The 17,235-nt window shown below is 32.3% G+C and overlaps 1 protein-coding gene across 1 annotated transcript; it reads right to left on the bottom strand.

The window, feature by feature from the left end:
- Positions 1-2,279: 2,279 nt before the first annotated feature.
- On the bottom strand, positions 2,280-13,748 carry LOC148626830 (proteasome subunit alpha type-5). Its single transcript, XM_088546035.1, has 8 exons — positions 13,653-13,748; positions 11,290-11,398; positions 9,093-9,219; positions 6,489-6,556; positions 5,954-6,120; positions 4,897-4,999; positions 3,925-4,011; positions 2,280-2,486 (listed from the first exon to the last, which is right to left on the bottom strand). The coding sequence occupies exons 2-8, from the start codon at positions 11,383-11,385 to the stop codon at positions 2,409-2,411; spliced, it is 726 nt and encodes a 241-aa protein (XP_088402161.1). The 5' UTR covers positions 11,386-11,398; positions 13,653-13,748; the 3' UTR covers positions 2,280-2,408.
- Positions 13,749-17,235: the final 3,487 nt, after the last annotated feature.

Below are 17,235 nucleotides of genomic sequence, written 5' to 3'. Positions count from 1 at the left end.
TGTGTAGACATCTTATGGTTCTTTAAGGATGTAGACCTAAAGTAAGGGACATAACTCTTTCAATCAGTGATATAATTGTTTGTTTGGTGTTGTTTGTTGGGGTTTAACGTCCGAGCAGGTGATATAATTGTATCTTATTCGTAATCACCAAAGCCTTTTAGGCTTTCCTTTGAAACAGAATGAAATCAGTCCAAGTTACTTTGATGCTTACATGAAATTGAAGTAAAATGTTGAAAACAAACATTTCAATGATTTGTAATGATCTGCCTCCTTAATATACAATATCCATGACACCCATGCACATTTTCGCAATTATCAGGAAATGCTTCTTTCTTTCTTTGTAAATAGACTGCATCTTTTAAATATTGTAACTGTGTCCTATAAGAATTACTATGGGCTAGAATAAAACAGTATCAGTAAAACAATAAGAACCAGGCAGTCTTGTTGAAGTATTTCCCATTGAACAATAACAAACATCGCTAAAATATTTCATAGCAAAAGATACTGCCAAGATATACTTTTATAAAGACTTCCTATACAATTATGTCAAGACCAGAGTATTCAAAATCATACAAAAATTCAATTATTACATTTCATATTTAATTGCTTCAATTTAAACAATGTGTTTCTGACACATCAATATTGTTTGACATTTTGATTACAAGTGATAGTGCATGGCTGATGTTTGCTGTTTATATTCACTATGATATTGTTTTCTTTGGCAAAATTATCAGAATCAGTCACTACAAGTACTTGGTTTTATATACACAAGTTTAATTAGATTTCTTATGATTTAATATTTTCCGGAAACAGCATTTTCTGTTATCCCTTTTTGATTTTTAGTGTACTTTTTGTGTGTCGACATTTGCTTTGGTTTATTGAAAATATTAAAATAGCATTACCAGTTGTACCTCTTGTTCACCAACAAAAGATGGTAAAATTGGTCAAAAATCTATCAGGTATTAGAGGCATTAAACTAGGAATATGACCCAAAATTGTTAACTTCACTGTAATTGCATATAAATTGTTCAAAACAGTAACATATTTAAATATTAGGAAATTTAATGTTTTGTGGCATTAGTCCAGTGTAATGATGTCATAATGGTACCACAATTATATGTCATTTAACAAAAAAAACTTTCAAGACATATTTCATCCAGAAAACCATGACAACACCAAAGAAACAACATTATATTGTCACATATGATAAACAATGTAACAATGAATGTATCCACTAAATATGAATTTGTTTTCTGTGTGTTGACACCATATTTTTTGGCAAAAAATATGACAGGTTTGAAAATTGGCAGAATGTCTTAATTTTGGTAGACTTCAACCAATTCTTTTGTTCTGGATCCATGTTTTCAAATTCACAATCAACACTTTCAACATTTTATGATTAATTTTCACTTGTATATTAGGCCAATAAGAGCCTTTAATGCTCCTACTTCTCTGTTCACTTAAAAAAAAAAAACACCAAAAACAAATATATTCTGTACATTGAAAAAAAAAACTGGTAATACTTCACTCAATCACATCAAATATCTTCCAAAACAGCTGTTTTCAAAATCGAGATGAAGAGTGACTCACTGAGTGGTAAATTCTTAATTTTTACAGAGAAATGTAATAAAACACTTATTGCAGCTCAGTAGGTCTCATTCAAAATCTCTGACATTGCAGCTCAGTAGGCCTCGTTCAAAATCTCTGTTCAATATAACATGACACTGTACACAATGCCACAATCATGCAGCATCAATGTCATTGCCCTGCCACAATGTCACAATCATGCAGCATCAATGTCATTGTCATTTTCAATATATATATTACATGTATTTTCTGTTAATATTTGAGTTTTCACAGAGAAAGAAATGAGATGAAGGTAAATTGGGAAGAATCATTTTAGTTACAAACTGAACCATTATTGATTTTAGGAATTTATATTGTTAGTTTAAACCATGTTTTATTTAACATACAGTGAAAAGGATTAGGCAGCAGGCAAAGCCTATGTAAGCCCTATCCTGTTTATATTGTTAATGATTCCTGCCTGACCAAAATGAGCAATTCTGGTTACTTGAAGCATCTGGCCTTTGTATCATAATAATATCTCAAACTGAGATTTCCCTCAAATCCTTGAGCTTTTCATCAAATATTTAATTTCAAGGGACATGATTGGTCAAAATTTAAGGTAATGAATAATTTGAGGAAAATCTTAATTTGAGTTTTGAAAGCAGCCCTGATCTATAAATGGAGGGAATCAGGATTCAAAATAAAATGCTACATTACATTGTCCTTTTTTTTAATGTTTAATCAAGTATGAACAAGTTGTCACTAAGTTAATCAGTGATAAAACCACCATGTTTTTAGACGAAAACAAGTTAATAGCACTTCCTGCCAAGTTAACCTACATATCATATGTCCTTGATTACATCTTCTAGTTCTTCTTTAGAAAACATGTGGAAATTTCTGTCTGGAGTGACTTTAGCCATCTGTAATATATATCACAAATTTTAGTAAGACAAATTAAGATAATCCTAAGACTAAAAGGTACTGGTAGTTAAGCCTCTTAATACTTGGTAAGGAAGATATATAAGCAGATGAAGTATATTTACAATCACAATAATAAAGAACTATAGTATTTGATTGTGTTTTTTTCTTATTGATCTTGTAGAACAATATTTTATGGCTATAGTTTTTATAAATACCTTCTGTCAGACTAATGTACAACCATTAATGACCCAACCATCAGTGGAATAGTCCGTTGCATGCACCATTAATTATATTTACTTTGACCGAACCATCGATAGAATAGTCCCTGTTGCATGCATTGTTAATGATATTTACTTTGACCAAATCATCAATAGAATAGTCCCCGTTGCAAGCACCATTAATGATATTTACTTTGACCCAACCATCAATAGAATAGTCCCTGTTGCAAGCACCGTTAATGATATTTACTTTGACCCAACCATCGGTAGAATAGTCCATGCTGCATGCACCGTTAATATTTACTTTGGCCCAACCATCGGTAGAATAGTCCATGTTGCATGCACCGTTAATATTTATTTTGACCCAACCATCGGTAGAATAGTACCTGTTGCATGCACCGTTAATAATATTTACTTCCACCCAACCATCTGTAGAATTATCACTGTTGCATGCGTTATTATAAAACTGTAATTAAGGGAACCAAGATTCCAGTGTAAATCAAAAGAATGTAATCCAGGGACAAAGACCAGACATGGAAAACTGACACACATAACAATGAGCACAAAATAACAAAAATAATACATACAAAGCAACAAAAGTAAATGAGCAATTTGGACTCCACTGATAACTTTAGAGTATGGACCAAGTGCACCGGTAGGGTAATTATCCTCTGCTTTTCTAGAAACATACACCTAGTTGTTCATAAAAAGTCAAGTCCAGGGTAGAGAAAAGAGAGAAGGCAAATCTGTTCTCATGGTGCAGAATTGACAAATTGGAACGAATACAGAATTTGATATTTTTGCAAAACAAAATTTGTGTGGTTTGATGTCATAAAATATATACTTTTTTTCGCTGAATCTAATTTTTGGGGTATAAAGCAGTACCTGGGTAACTCTTCAAAAGACTTCATTAATCTCAAGCTACTTTAGGTAAGAATAATTTTAAATTATATTTTACAGTTTAAAAAATAAGATTGCCACAATATTATCTGTTTATATGGTAAGTAGTGAAATAGACACCTGTGATGGATTACACAGAAAGTGGTAAGTGTAAAATTAATCATATGCTATTATGTAACAATGCTCTTTTCTAATAAGACAGTAATTTATGACTAAATTTACACTTACAACTCTTTATGAAATCAACCACTGGGCCCTAACATCTTGGGACACCCTAATAGAAATTACTTTATTTTATAACTTGTTATCAATGTCTAACCTCTACATTAGATGAGTTGAGTTTTTCTTCCATTACTTGTTTAAGGATGGTCAGAGCTGACTTGCATGCTTCCTTTAATGTCATTGACTGAAAACATATTTAAAAATAATTATGAAGACCATTCAAACAATGAAAACTATTTATTACCTCCCTTGCAGAGTGTACAATTGGTGAAAATGTAGTTAAAGAGTCCATACTGTTCTGAACAACAGTATTGGGAGATACAGATTTTCAGTACAATATGGCACAAACAGTATTTTCTGTATTGTACATTTAATTGTGTCATAACCTATTTAAGATCCAGCTACTATAAAAAAATGCAGTAAATATTCCTGACAAGTGAGTAACATCATCATGGTGGATCCATATGGTGGTTTTGCATGTTAGATAACTAATGTAATTCCCAATATGAACATTCTGGTTGTAGCTTACAGAAAGGTAAGAATGGTCACATGACAATAAACAAAGTTTGTCATTGGTTAAAAAGCTGTATAACAATAACCTTTATGATCTTTCTGAAAATATCTATTTAGACTGCCTTAGTGTTATTACCAATACTTAATTTTATTTAGCTCTTCAAAAAAATTTCCTGTCATGGGAGGGAATGGAATTTTACCAGAATAATCTAGGTTACAATAGGTTTAAAAGTATCTACTTTCAATAAGAAGTCAAGTACTGCTAAAATGAAATAATTTTGAAGTGGTTAAGTGTACTGGTAAAATAAATAACACTTAATCTTGACTTAATTATTTGGCAAAGTACAAGTTGTATTGACAACGATGTCAAAGTTGGCTGCTTCTACCCAATGACACCAAGAAAAGACAGATAAAACTGTTTGACTTTAGTCAGAACAGTTTCTCATCTCCAAAATTACCAAATGCATGTTAACTGGTCAAGTACAAGTTAATGTTAAGGTAATAAATCTTAAGATTTTAATTTTTTTTGTTTGTTATTTTAATGAATTAACTATACTTTGTGGTAAACATCTTGTAAGGCTTGTTGTGCTCCTTCAGAACCAGATCCTATTGCTTTAGCATCATATTTAATAAATGTCCCAGAAGGATCCATGTGATACCTATAAGTCAATAAGAAAAAAGTGAACAAAACTGAAAATAAACAAAATATTTGTGATCAATTGTAAAAATCTGTCAGAATTTTCATCAGTGTGTAAAAGCATTGACCATAGCACATTTTCAAAAAGTGCAACTGATCAATGATTTTACACACCAATGAAACACTAAAAATAAAACATTCAATTCTTCTTATTATATGTTTATTTTTCTCTTATTTTGTTTCTATTTTAATTACAATATACATAGAAATAGGCAATACACACTGATTAATAAAAGTAATCTACTTAATTGTCGGCATGCCCTAAATAAATAGCTTTAAGATTGATTGATTGATTGTTAGTGTTTAACACCTAAGCAGCAATATTTCAGCTATACCCCAGTAATGAACATGAAATGATGATGAAAAATTGGATTAAAATGAGCACTTTTACGACACGCTTAGCACTGCTGTAGGCCTATTCTTTTGACACCTGGACATGCACGGGGCAACAGCTTGAATATGTGTTTCATCAACTGATGAAACAATATATAAAAAAACAATTATCCAATGAGGTTACCATATTTTAATGATATGCACAGTAAATATAGTTAAAACAAATGGTTGGTCAACTAGAACAAGCTAAACAGCTCTTTCTCACTTCAGAGTGATTTTTATCCAACCTACAACCTAATTCATACTTTGGGTTCATTGCATTGACCAACGGAGTATGTTATATTTTTAAATGTATGTTTTGTCTTTTGAACATTTTTCACATTTAGGAAAGAACAATTTTTATCAAGTACAAAATAATATAAAAAAGAATGTGTGTTTACACTTACGAATTAATAAAGAAAATAGGAGCAAAAAAAAAATACTTATTTTCAGCCAAGGGTAGAATACAGCATTTATTTTACACTGAAGAAATGTGTTTAGTTTTGAATATGATTTGTTCATAAAACAAGAATATTATTCTTACAATTGTGGCCCTTTTTTATCTATGCCAGCGAACAACAATGCAACACCAAATGGACGGCTCATGGCACCAGGATCAGCATCATCATCACCAAACTGTAAGGCCAGATTACTGACAGACTGTGTAACACTTTCTACAGACATCTTCTCATTGTATGTAAACCAGTGATTCTGTTCAAATAAAAAAAAAAACTTTCTTTTTTCTGCAAATTTATGCTTTTATTATTCTTGGTTATCTACACAAAACTTTAAAATATTTTGCCATCTCCTTCAATATGCTTATATAAAAAGTTTATGCAACTTAAAATACAATACATTACCAGTATTAATATATGGTTTTCCTTATACACTTGTGTGTATATGCATTTTCATTTGAATATTTGTAGAACTACTTTATTTATCTACATCAAGAATGTAAGCAATTCAAATATAACACGAATAATTAATGGTATGGTGAATATGTCTTAGAGACAACAACCCCACTGAGATGAAAATGTCAGAGAGACAACAACCCCACTGAGATGAAAATGTCAATTTACTTGTGCTTCAACTCTAGCCCTGTCTATCAATGTTCTAGAATCAGCTATTAAACCACTCATCGCACATCCTGTAATATCATGAAATAAATCACAATCAAATCTCTATTATTGAGTAATAAATAATCAAACCGTATTTAAATTAAATGGGTGAGAAAGTGCAATTTATATACATTGTACTTCAAAGGAAAATATGCTACTAGAATTCATGCATAAACCCTTTTATTGTATAGCAAAATTCAAAGTTTTGTTTAAGATGCCTTTCAATTATTGTAATTGTCATAAATTTTGAACCTAAACTGCACTGGAGAAATTTACTCTCTGTGAAAATTTTAGGGGTAAAATGGCATTGGTATACTAATACACATGTAAATATACTAGTCAACAAAAGAAATGATACAAAGTTAACTTTGTCAATAATTATATATATTTTTTCAATTTTCTTTAACAGTTTATTTCTGTAAACAAGAGCAAAATGCATCTGTCAACCTTTTTTTCAAAAAATACTCCTAAACAGATACAACAAAAATCCTGAATGCTACTTTTCTGTCCTGTCATGGACATTGCCACGAATCAAAAAAAGATTTAAATCATTCTGTGCTAATATTTGGCTTACTGCATCAGATAAACAATTTGCCACTTTTAAAAAGTAGAAAACAAACCCACATTTGGATTCCATGGTTAATCCAAAATGAGTGGGACAATGGGAATGGTGCGGGCTTATGCTACATATAATTTTCATGTGGTAACAAGAGGCTCCCAGAAATCTGAATTGCTCACTTGGTTAAAGTTTGTCTTTCAAGGGTAATAAATTTGATAAGGAGGTATCCAACAACTTTGACTCAAGAAGATTTTGGTAGGACTTATCATAAGGATCATTTCAGCAATTGAAAGTTTCTTTCTATCTATTATAGGTTTCAAGATATTGCCTGAAAACTAAATACAAAAACAAAAAATTCATCTTTCAAGGCAATAACTCTTACAAGGAGTCGCCTGACAACTTTGATCCCTGAAGATCTTTGAAGGCCTTATAATAAGGATCATTTCAGCAATTGAAAGTCATCTGAATATAGCTGAAATATTGCTGCTCGGACGTTAAACCCCAACAAACAAACAAGCAATTGAAAGAGTCTGGCTAAACCTAACGGTTTTGAGATACATGTGAAAAACTACTGTCAAACCCCTATGTTCTATTTTTAGTAATGGGGGCCATGTTTCTTAATGGATCAAAATTCCCCATATCAGTTCCATGCAGGATATAACAAGACACATTCATACCAAATTTGGTTTCAATTGGTCAAGTAGTGTCAGAGGAGAAGATTTTTTAAAGAAATGACATTAAAAATAGCAAAAATTGTTGAAAAAGGGCAATAACTCCAACAAGGCTTAACGGATTAAAACCAAAATTTGACCAGGGATAGATCTCATCATGCTGAACACTTTCACTCTGTCAGAATTTAGCTTAACCTAACGGTTTTGGAGATATATGTGAAGAACTACTGTCTGACCCCTATGTTCTATTTTTAGTAACAGTGGCCATGTTTTTCGACGAATCAAACATCCCAACATCAGTTCTATGCAGGATAACCCAAGAAATATTTATACCAAGTTTGGTTGTAATGAATCAAACAGTTTCAGAGGAAAAGAGTTTTGTCTAATTGTTAATGACGACGACGGACACCAAGTGATAGCAACAGCTCACATGGCCTTTGGCCAGGTGAGCTAATAATATGAAGACTGACTCAAATCCTAGAGTTTTTTTTTTCTCAAATCTTAAATTTCAATTCATTTAATTGGTCCAAATTTGAGTTGAGAAAGGATGTGAGAAAAATCTCAATTTGAAACTGGGCCAAGGTTATTTATCTGATGCAAACTGGCTCGCCAATTGATGGCCCAGATGCTGTTAGACGTCATAATGATAGGACAGCACAATACCTTTTAATACCTGATCATCATTACAATAGAGTTTAAAGTCAGCTGCAAGATGCGATAATCTTGAAATTAGATTCTGCAAACTGAAATTCCAGGTATTTATTTTTACCCATTTGTATTCGTCCAGAAATTGTCCTAGACGTGACATTTTATGCTGCATCACAAAGAACATTATTTTGATAAAATATTGTATCATTTCTCTTGTTGACTTTTGCATGTGAAACTTTTTCCAAATTGAAAATAAAATCCAAAGTTAAGCATTTTTTTTTACTTATATTTGAATAATCATATCATTATAACTTATGAAATGGTATAAACTCTAATGATCAAAAATAGCTGTTTGATACAGCTTGTACCACAAGTCATCATATTCACAGTATACAAAAATATTCAAAAAATTGTACATAAACATAAAACAGCTTCAATTTTAGAGAGATTTGGGAAATAAAGGTTTTTAATGATGCTATAGCTCATATTTCAAGTTAACTCTGAGCATTTTCCAATAAAAAAATACAAATTGAGTAATTAAGCTAAATCAAATTTTGTCAACCACATTTGGATCATGACTCAAGTCTAACATTGTGTGTTTCTTTTATATCCTTTTTAACCTGGTACTAGATTCCTAAATCTTAAAGAAGACGAAATCCATCTGTAAGGAACTCTAAAAGTACTTGCCTATATGATCATCTACTTCAAATACTTTCTCTATACTAGATGGTTCTATTAAAGGGGAGGTAACCCTTTTCTCTACAGCAAGAACAACTCCTTCACCTGTTTGTATACCTATTGCTGTTGATCCAAGCTGAAATGAATACAAATCTTGGATTATATTTCAGTATTGTATTCGTGTCATTCCTTCCTGTAAACTACAACACTAAAATTAAATGGAAAAAGAAATAAAGAATAATTAAAGAAAACTAAATTGAGCAGTTGATTAGATGTACCATCACACTATAAATAGAGAAAATTGATCTTGTATACAAGCATACTAAATTTATAAATACATAACTCCCTACTTTCTGCAAGAAAAGGCCCATAACTCTAGAACAGTAAATGTGAAAAAAAACTGTTTTATTTTCATAAGCTGAAATAGAAGTGTTGAGTGGTTCCTCCAGAAACCAAACATGTGATAACAGACATGACTGATCACTTTATACCCTCAGACTGTTCAAATGGAGGTATAAATGTCAAATTAAAATAGCAACTATTCTATAAACCATTAGTATGACAGTATTATTAGTGTGAAAAAATAAAGAAATGGAGTAACAAAAATTAGATTTTATACTGGTACTTTATTTCATATTGTTAGTCCCAAAAAGCTCCATATAGTTTATTTAACAGTCTGTGATATTAACCACAAGCTCAATGTGTCTGAATGGCAGAGTGTTGAATCGAGGGCTAATACAGTCCCAGAACCAATCCATGCAACTGTTTGAAGGATTGAAAGATCACCGACAGATTTATAAATATTGACCGGCGACTAATCTGATTGCGATTTTGTTATGTAAAATGATGGATGATCAGTTCTGAATTTTCATTGAAACCAATTCAAAATAATGCAATATCAAATGTATATTGAATTCACATTTTATATTAATAAAAAGCAATGTAAAATAAAAATATTTAAATAAATGTCTTTATTTATATTACTGGTACATGTATTTAGTAAATACATGTAAAAATGGAAAAAAGAAACAAAGGAATCCATAGAATATGTTTACTGATCAGCAGTCACATGATGGAATTCAGAAGCAATCACCAATTAACTGATCAGAAACTGGTCGGGCATTGATGAATCGCAATTGTAGTTGTATGGATCGGTTCAGGTACTGAACTCTTGTCAACTTGCTTGATTGGACTAGTACAGAAATCTTAGACTACCCCTTTCCTTCTTTTAGTAACTATTAAATAAATATTGAACTACAGATGTGCAGCTAAACATGTACACAATGATTAGAAATTTATTTTTACTAACAGTTAGGCCAATTTAAAAAAAGATGTGTGTTTCCTATTACCCTACCCACCCTATATTTTTCAGCTACATGTAAATATAGTTCAAATATGTAAGCATTGTTAAAGTCAGACTGTTTCTCCCATTCAGGTACTACAGCAATGTTAGAGATTGTCTGGCAAGCAATTTTCTGTTTTGGTGCCATCCTGTATGAAGGAATGGAATTACAACCTCTAACATTGTAGGAGTACCATAATCCCTTGATGCAATGCAAAAAAAGTATAAAAAAAAATACCTACCTACCATTTTTTGCAAAGGTGTAATAGAAAACAGACATATTTTTTGTTTTGTTTTTGGCCTAAGTACCAATAAAATACTGTTACAGTTGAGTTGTGATTCAGTCATTATAGATTTTACTAGATTTGTCTCAAAGAAATTTATCTACTTAAACTACAAGGCTAGAATGTTGTTATGGTCAATACTTTCAGGATAAAAAAAAATTTACTGTAAGGAGAAACAAAATGTTGGGGGAATTTCTGCCTGTCAGTTAAAATTTACCTTACACCTTCAACTTCTGTGCTTTGTAACAAAAGAAAGTTTTGAGGCTTTATGTTGTATCATGAGTCTCAGAGAGCATAAGGCACCAGCGCCACAAAACTTGAAAAATACTTAAGTCTGAGAATATTCTTAACTTCTATGGTAACTCCAATCAATAACGTGACATCACTTACAGTTAAGAATTTTCTCTGACTTAAGTAATTCTTCAAGTTTTGTGGTGCTGGGGCCTGATCATACATAATAACCATTTTATAGGTAAATCGGAGATGCAGAATTTCATTTTTAAACATTACTTTGGCTTTTCTTCCAGATGACTGAGTAAAAATGATGTATAATTGATTATTCTGTGTCGACAAACAGTACCTTGATTGCCTCTATAGCATATTCTACTTGAAATAACCTTCCTTCTGGTGAGAATGTGTTGACACCTCTGTCATACTCAGATCTGGTCAGGAACATTGTTGTTTTTTTTCTAAAATAACAAGATTTTTTTTTAACAAATCAAGTATCCAGTCTTTTTCATATTTCTTGGAACTTAAGCAAGATTTTTTTATACAGGAGATGATGAAGGGTAATACATAATAACATTTTAGTTTTTAGGTTTTTAGGTTGAGACAGAAAATAACACATTAAGGCCAACAGTAGCATGATTCAATGAGATTGAAGATATCAGGCCGTAAGAACAATTGAAAAAGATAAAGGAGATAAATATGAGAATTATTAGCCAGTAAGAATAACTTCTTTAGAAATTTTCTAATGGTATTGATAAGAAAATACTACATGTAGTATTTTCACAAGCAAATAATTCTCATCGTCTCATATTTCATGATTTCCTGCTCTGACAGGTATAATATTGGATAGAACATTTGTACATGTACTTCCTTCCATGTAATATCTAAGAAATTTTAACATAGTTCATTTTCTATACATGTATATGTAAGTTTCAAACTACATTGTACATGTAAAAAAAAAATGATTAAGCCCTTTAAATAGAGGCACTGAATAGTGTAGCCATTACCCAAGTGTTTCTGCTACATTTGGGTAAGGTATGATTTATAATTTCAGGCTGAAATGAGGTATGTTACCAACAACCTGACTAACTGGTATTACAGGTAACAAGAGACAAGCACATTATAACCTGGAAACTTCCATTGATATTGCAGAAGAATGTTGATAACAAAAACAACCCCAGTAATTATTCATTTGGTTTTGAGCAAATTTTGTACAGAAAGTACAAAAATGTACAAACCTTATCATCATATTTTAATTTAAATATCTCTAAAGATACATACCAAAGTGCTCGAATAGCACAATATTTAAAGGCCAGCAACTTTTTAGATATTGAAAGCTTCAAATACAAAAAGTATTCCCAAAGGCTCATACCTTTTGAGACAAAACAGGGAGAAGTGACCTCCCTTTAAGAGAGCCACCAAGGAGAAGTAGGCAGTGGTCAAGGAGAAGTACATGTACAAAGTTTATTCTGCATTTGAACATCATTCACAAACATTTTTTTTAAACTAATTGCATGTGTAAATATATCACATACATTTAACTTTTAAAAAACGTAAACGCACTCCTACATATTGTTCAATATCTGGAATTGTTCTGGTATTATACATGTAGGGCCCTACTGTACAAAAACTAGTAGCAAAAAAAAAAAGCCATACTCCTTGAGCTGACATTTTTCATCCAGGTGGGGTTGTTGTCTCTTTCACATATTCACCATATTCATTCTTGTCATATTCTATAATAAAACTTCTGGTTTGGAAATGTTTTTGGCCTTCTTAAAAGAACATAATCAACTCTAATTTTCTGTTTATAGAAATTAAGTGCATGGTTAAGCTTTAGAAATAACTTTCCTAATTTCGTCAACAATGATTTCCCACGTGAAGAGCTCCCTTGTTCTCCACTGTGACCTGCCATTTTACATCGAATTATATTTACTAGAAGTGTCAAAAATCTGAAATAATGAGTTTTTCCCAAACTTGGAAGATTGTTCACAACCTGGTCATAACTGTCAGACTTCCACAAACTGGGCATCTGCCCATTGGCAAAGTTAAGAGAAAATTACAGTCTTTATGATTCAGATTTCAGACTTGTCTGAATGAAACTACAAATTGACTTTTCTCCTTACTAAACTGTCATAACTTCTAAAACTTCAGTATGATCGACTGAATTTTCGTCTGACAAGTGTGTCAGTCTGACAGTATTTCAAAATGAATGTAAAAATCATGTTGCCAAAACTATTTTTCTATCAAGCATATTTTGGGGGGTCCATATTTCAGAACCTTTATGAATCATCATTTAACCATGTTTTGGCTGGAGTTCTTCGTCATTTAGCCTTATACACATGTACTACTACTAGGCCCTTAATTTTGAATTAATTCTTTTGTTTTGGATTCAGTGTCCAAAGCTATTTTCTGATATGGAATTAACTGAATATTAAATGTAATGTTTAAAGGGTTGCATTTTAAATGTAATCATATCTAGTGATTATGTTTAAAAACTATGCATGCTATATCCATGTCCGTGGCATGAGAAAGCTATTTTGAATTTGATTATGGTTGTGTGCTTTCCTTCCTTTACAAAAAGTACAAGAAAAACAAGTCCTGCTTGTCATGACGAATTAAAAATTAAAGCTATGGTGTTAGTCACTAATGGTTTGCTTTATCTGTTTCTACAACATATAAAGTGGTTTCATAAAAAGAATTTCTGAGAGTACTCACCGGCAAAATGCAACTAAGGACACACTAAATTAAAACTCGAATGGCGGTCGCAGTTCGATTTCCGGCAGTTTTGATTTGTTATAACCTATTCATACCAGTGCAAAGTCGGACCATAGCAAAGATTCAGCAAATACCAGTATTCCTTGAATATCGTTTAAACAATACTATACAATTATGGCAGCTCAGTACATGCGATATCAGTGGCGGATCCGGGGGGAGAGGGGGTGGCACCCTCACATTTTATTTGAAAATTTGCCTTTGTCATGTGTAAAGTTGACTAAAAATGGTAAATAAATAATATCATGGCCCTCCTTTTTCTGAGGAATCTCGACTGGCATCTATCCTTTACAAAGTGTGTGGATCCGCCTCTGGATATCATGTTTAAAGTGTTCCATAAAACATGATATTGCTTTCAACAAGCTGTTATCATAATTGTTTTATCATATTTCACTGTAGAAATTTTAAGAGTTTTCCACTGAGTCAGTTTCTCTTCATCGCAATTAAAAAAAATAATTTGGTCGAGTCTAGTATAACCACTTTTTATGTATTTTTTTTGGGGGGTGTCCTCTTTTAAAGTGAGAAAATTTAGGCAATACCTAGATATATTTGACCAATTGATAATCTGATAAGTTTGCTACATAAGCACTATTATCGTGAACTAATGTAATCAGCTGAAGTCAGCCGTACAATATCACTTCTGTGTGTCAGAAATACATTGTTTAAATAGAAACTACAAAATACGAAATGTACTAATGAAATAAACGGACCAGTTATATAAACAAAATCGTCATCTAAAATCTACAATCTAAGAACTTAAAATCTCGAGTCCGCCCAACCAGACACACACAACAAAAATGAATCACCAAATTCATACGCACATATAGAAACTAAAGTAAATGATCAGCCCGGTTTCCAGGAAAAATTTAGTAATCATATCTAGTGATTATGTCTTTAAAATAGTCTGCATGATACATCCATGTCCATGGCATGCAAAAGCTATTTTGATTATGGATAAAAATAATTATTTATTATTACTAATAAAATAATAGCTGTAATAAGACCTGCATTGCTACCACACTCTCCAAAGAAGAGATACGGTGGAAAACTATAAATCTGTGCTTTCCTCTTTTGGTCTCTCTACCAAAGACGATGATTGTGATTTACCGTCTATGTACTGTATTCCTAACTTCCACAAGAATCCATACAAACAACGCTAGCTGGATGTACAAAACGTACCACCAAATCTCTTTCAAAACTTTATATAACTTCCATACTCACAGCATTCAAAGAGGGTCTCCAGTCCTACCACGACATTTGTTACTTCCGTAGTGGTATTAATTCAATGTGGATCCTGAAAAATTCGAAATATCTAATGGAAACCCTCAATTCAAGATTATTATCAGAATACAATAGCATTATAGCTATGATTTTTCAACTCTTTATACTTCTATTCTCCATGCTCAGTTAAAATCGCAACTCAAAAATTAACATTATACATCGTTGTTACTCCAAAGAAGACGATACACTTAGATACAAATGTGTAGTTCTTGGTAGAGATTCCTCACACTTTGCAAAAAAATAATTCCAAACCATCTTCCAAATATACCGAAATGCTGAAATTCTTGATCGACAACATATTTGTCCAATGTGGTGGACGCGTTTTTCAACAAACGGTCGGCATTCCAATGAGAGCAAATTGTGCTCCTCTACTTCCTGACTTATTCATTCACTCTTATGAGACTGACTTTATAGCTGATCTGATCCAACAGAAGGAATATCGTTTAGCTAGATCCTTTAATATCGGTTTTCGCGATATAGATGACGTATTATCGTTAAACAATCCTAGTTTCGAGGATTTGATACATCGCGTCTACACCAAAGAACTTGAGATAAAGGATACTACAGACACTGTGAAGTCAGCCTCATATCTTGACCTACACCTAGAGATCGATGGTGAAGGAAAACGATTGCCCAAACTATACGACAAACACGATGACTTTGCATTCCGCATTGTCAGTTTTCCTTTCACCTGTTATGTCGGTTTTAAAAGCTCATTAGCGCTTGTGTTGTAATGTTTTATATGTACCGACTTTCCTTTTGAACTTTGAACTCTGTTGTGTAACGCAACAGTTCGTCAATCGGCGAAGATCGCCAAAATTCAAGGAAAGTTGAGATATGTTCTATGTAAAATCGGGTGATTTCGTAACCGTGATTACCCGAATGTTTCTCAATCAAAACAACTCGGAGACTAGGCGTTTCTCAGCTATATTACAAAAAGTTCAACGCTTACCGGTCAATCATTTCATTTTAATCAAATTAGATCAAAGATCAGAACTGATATAGCTGTCGCCAGAGCCTTTAGATTTGTAAAGCCTGATAGCATCTGAAATTATCTTACATTACCGCAGAAAAATAGTCCCGTCGGCATACCCCATTTAGGTTCAAACATGCAGACAGTTAAGTCCATTTTATGGGTACTTCTATATCAAATTCAATTCCATGTTATTTACGCCAATAAACAAACCCGATAAACAAATTTTACTGCGAACTTAATACGCTGATTCATTAGGATTGTACATTAGCATTCATAATGATACGACCTCTAATCTCTTATCAGTACCTATTTATTTCTATGCAGTCAATCGTCCACATCCGATATATTTAAGTTGTCTATTTATTTTTAGACGCTTAATATAGATAGAAATGAAAATCCTGCGAGGCTATTAATAAACGGAATGCTCATGGTCTCAGTATCGTATTAATTTTCCCATAGACTTCTATAGTGAAGTGCATGTTTTTAGGATTTTTTTAAAAATATGTAAATTGATTCAATAAAACTTTCACTTATGTAGCATTTCTAAGGGCATGTGAAAAAATAATTTCCCGCAAAGAAAATAGGGTGAGTCCACGAAGATCGGACAGAAAAGTAGTCTTGAACTATAAATAGCCATTTTCCCTACTTTCACTTTCGTTTTGCACTCACCAAATCAACCTTTTCAGTGGAACATTTTTTATGTTATTATGTTAGATTTTCTTTTTAAAAAGTTCTTCATCTTACAGTGTGATGTTTGCACGATTTTATAAGTTATTGTTCATATCTCTTGACAAAACATTAGTTTGTAGAGAGCAAAAAGAAAATGCACTATATTTTTATAGCATCCATGTTTTGACATACACCTGCTCAGGGATATGCAATGCAATACTGGTACCTGATGCTATCTTCTGATATTTTATGCAGGTCTTGGCGGATCCAAATCTTTACAAAAAAGGGGCAGTGATCCGATCAAGAAACTTTAGTTATATAATGAAAGGGGTTCGATGCTATCATTTGCCACTCATTTTTTTTTTTTTTTGGCCAAATGTTTTACTAAAGGGTAGTATAACCCCCAAGAGCATCCCGATGCACATTTATCACTCACTGTATCGTGTATTTTTATTACGGTTACCGCCTCGAGACATCGGAAGTCCATATATGACAAATAAAAATAAAATTTTGCGTAGACGATGGCATAGGAATTCAATAATGCATTTCTCGGGAATGGTGTCAGTCTGTGGTCTGGTGATATTGCTTTTTTGTAATAAT

Source organism: Perna viridis, chromosome 1, assembly GCF_037379345.1.
Source record: "Perna viridis isolate PV_CMFRI_1.1 ecotype Kerala chromosome 1, ASM3737934v1, whole genome shotgun sequence".
Taxonomy (NCBI): domain Eukaryota; kingdom Metazoa; phylum Mollusca; class Bivalvia; order Mytilida; family Mytilidae; genus Perna; species Perna viridis.
This window is presented reverse-complemented; position numbering and strand designations above follow the sequence as displayed.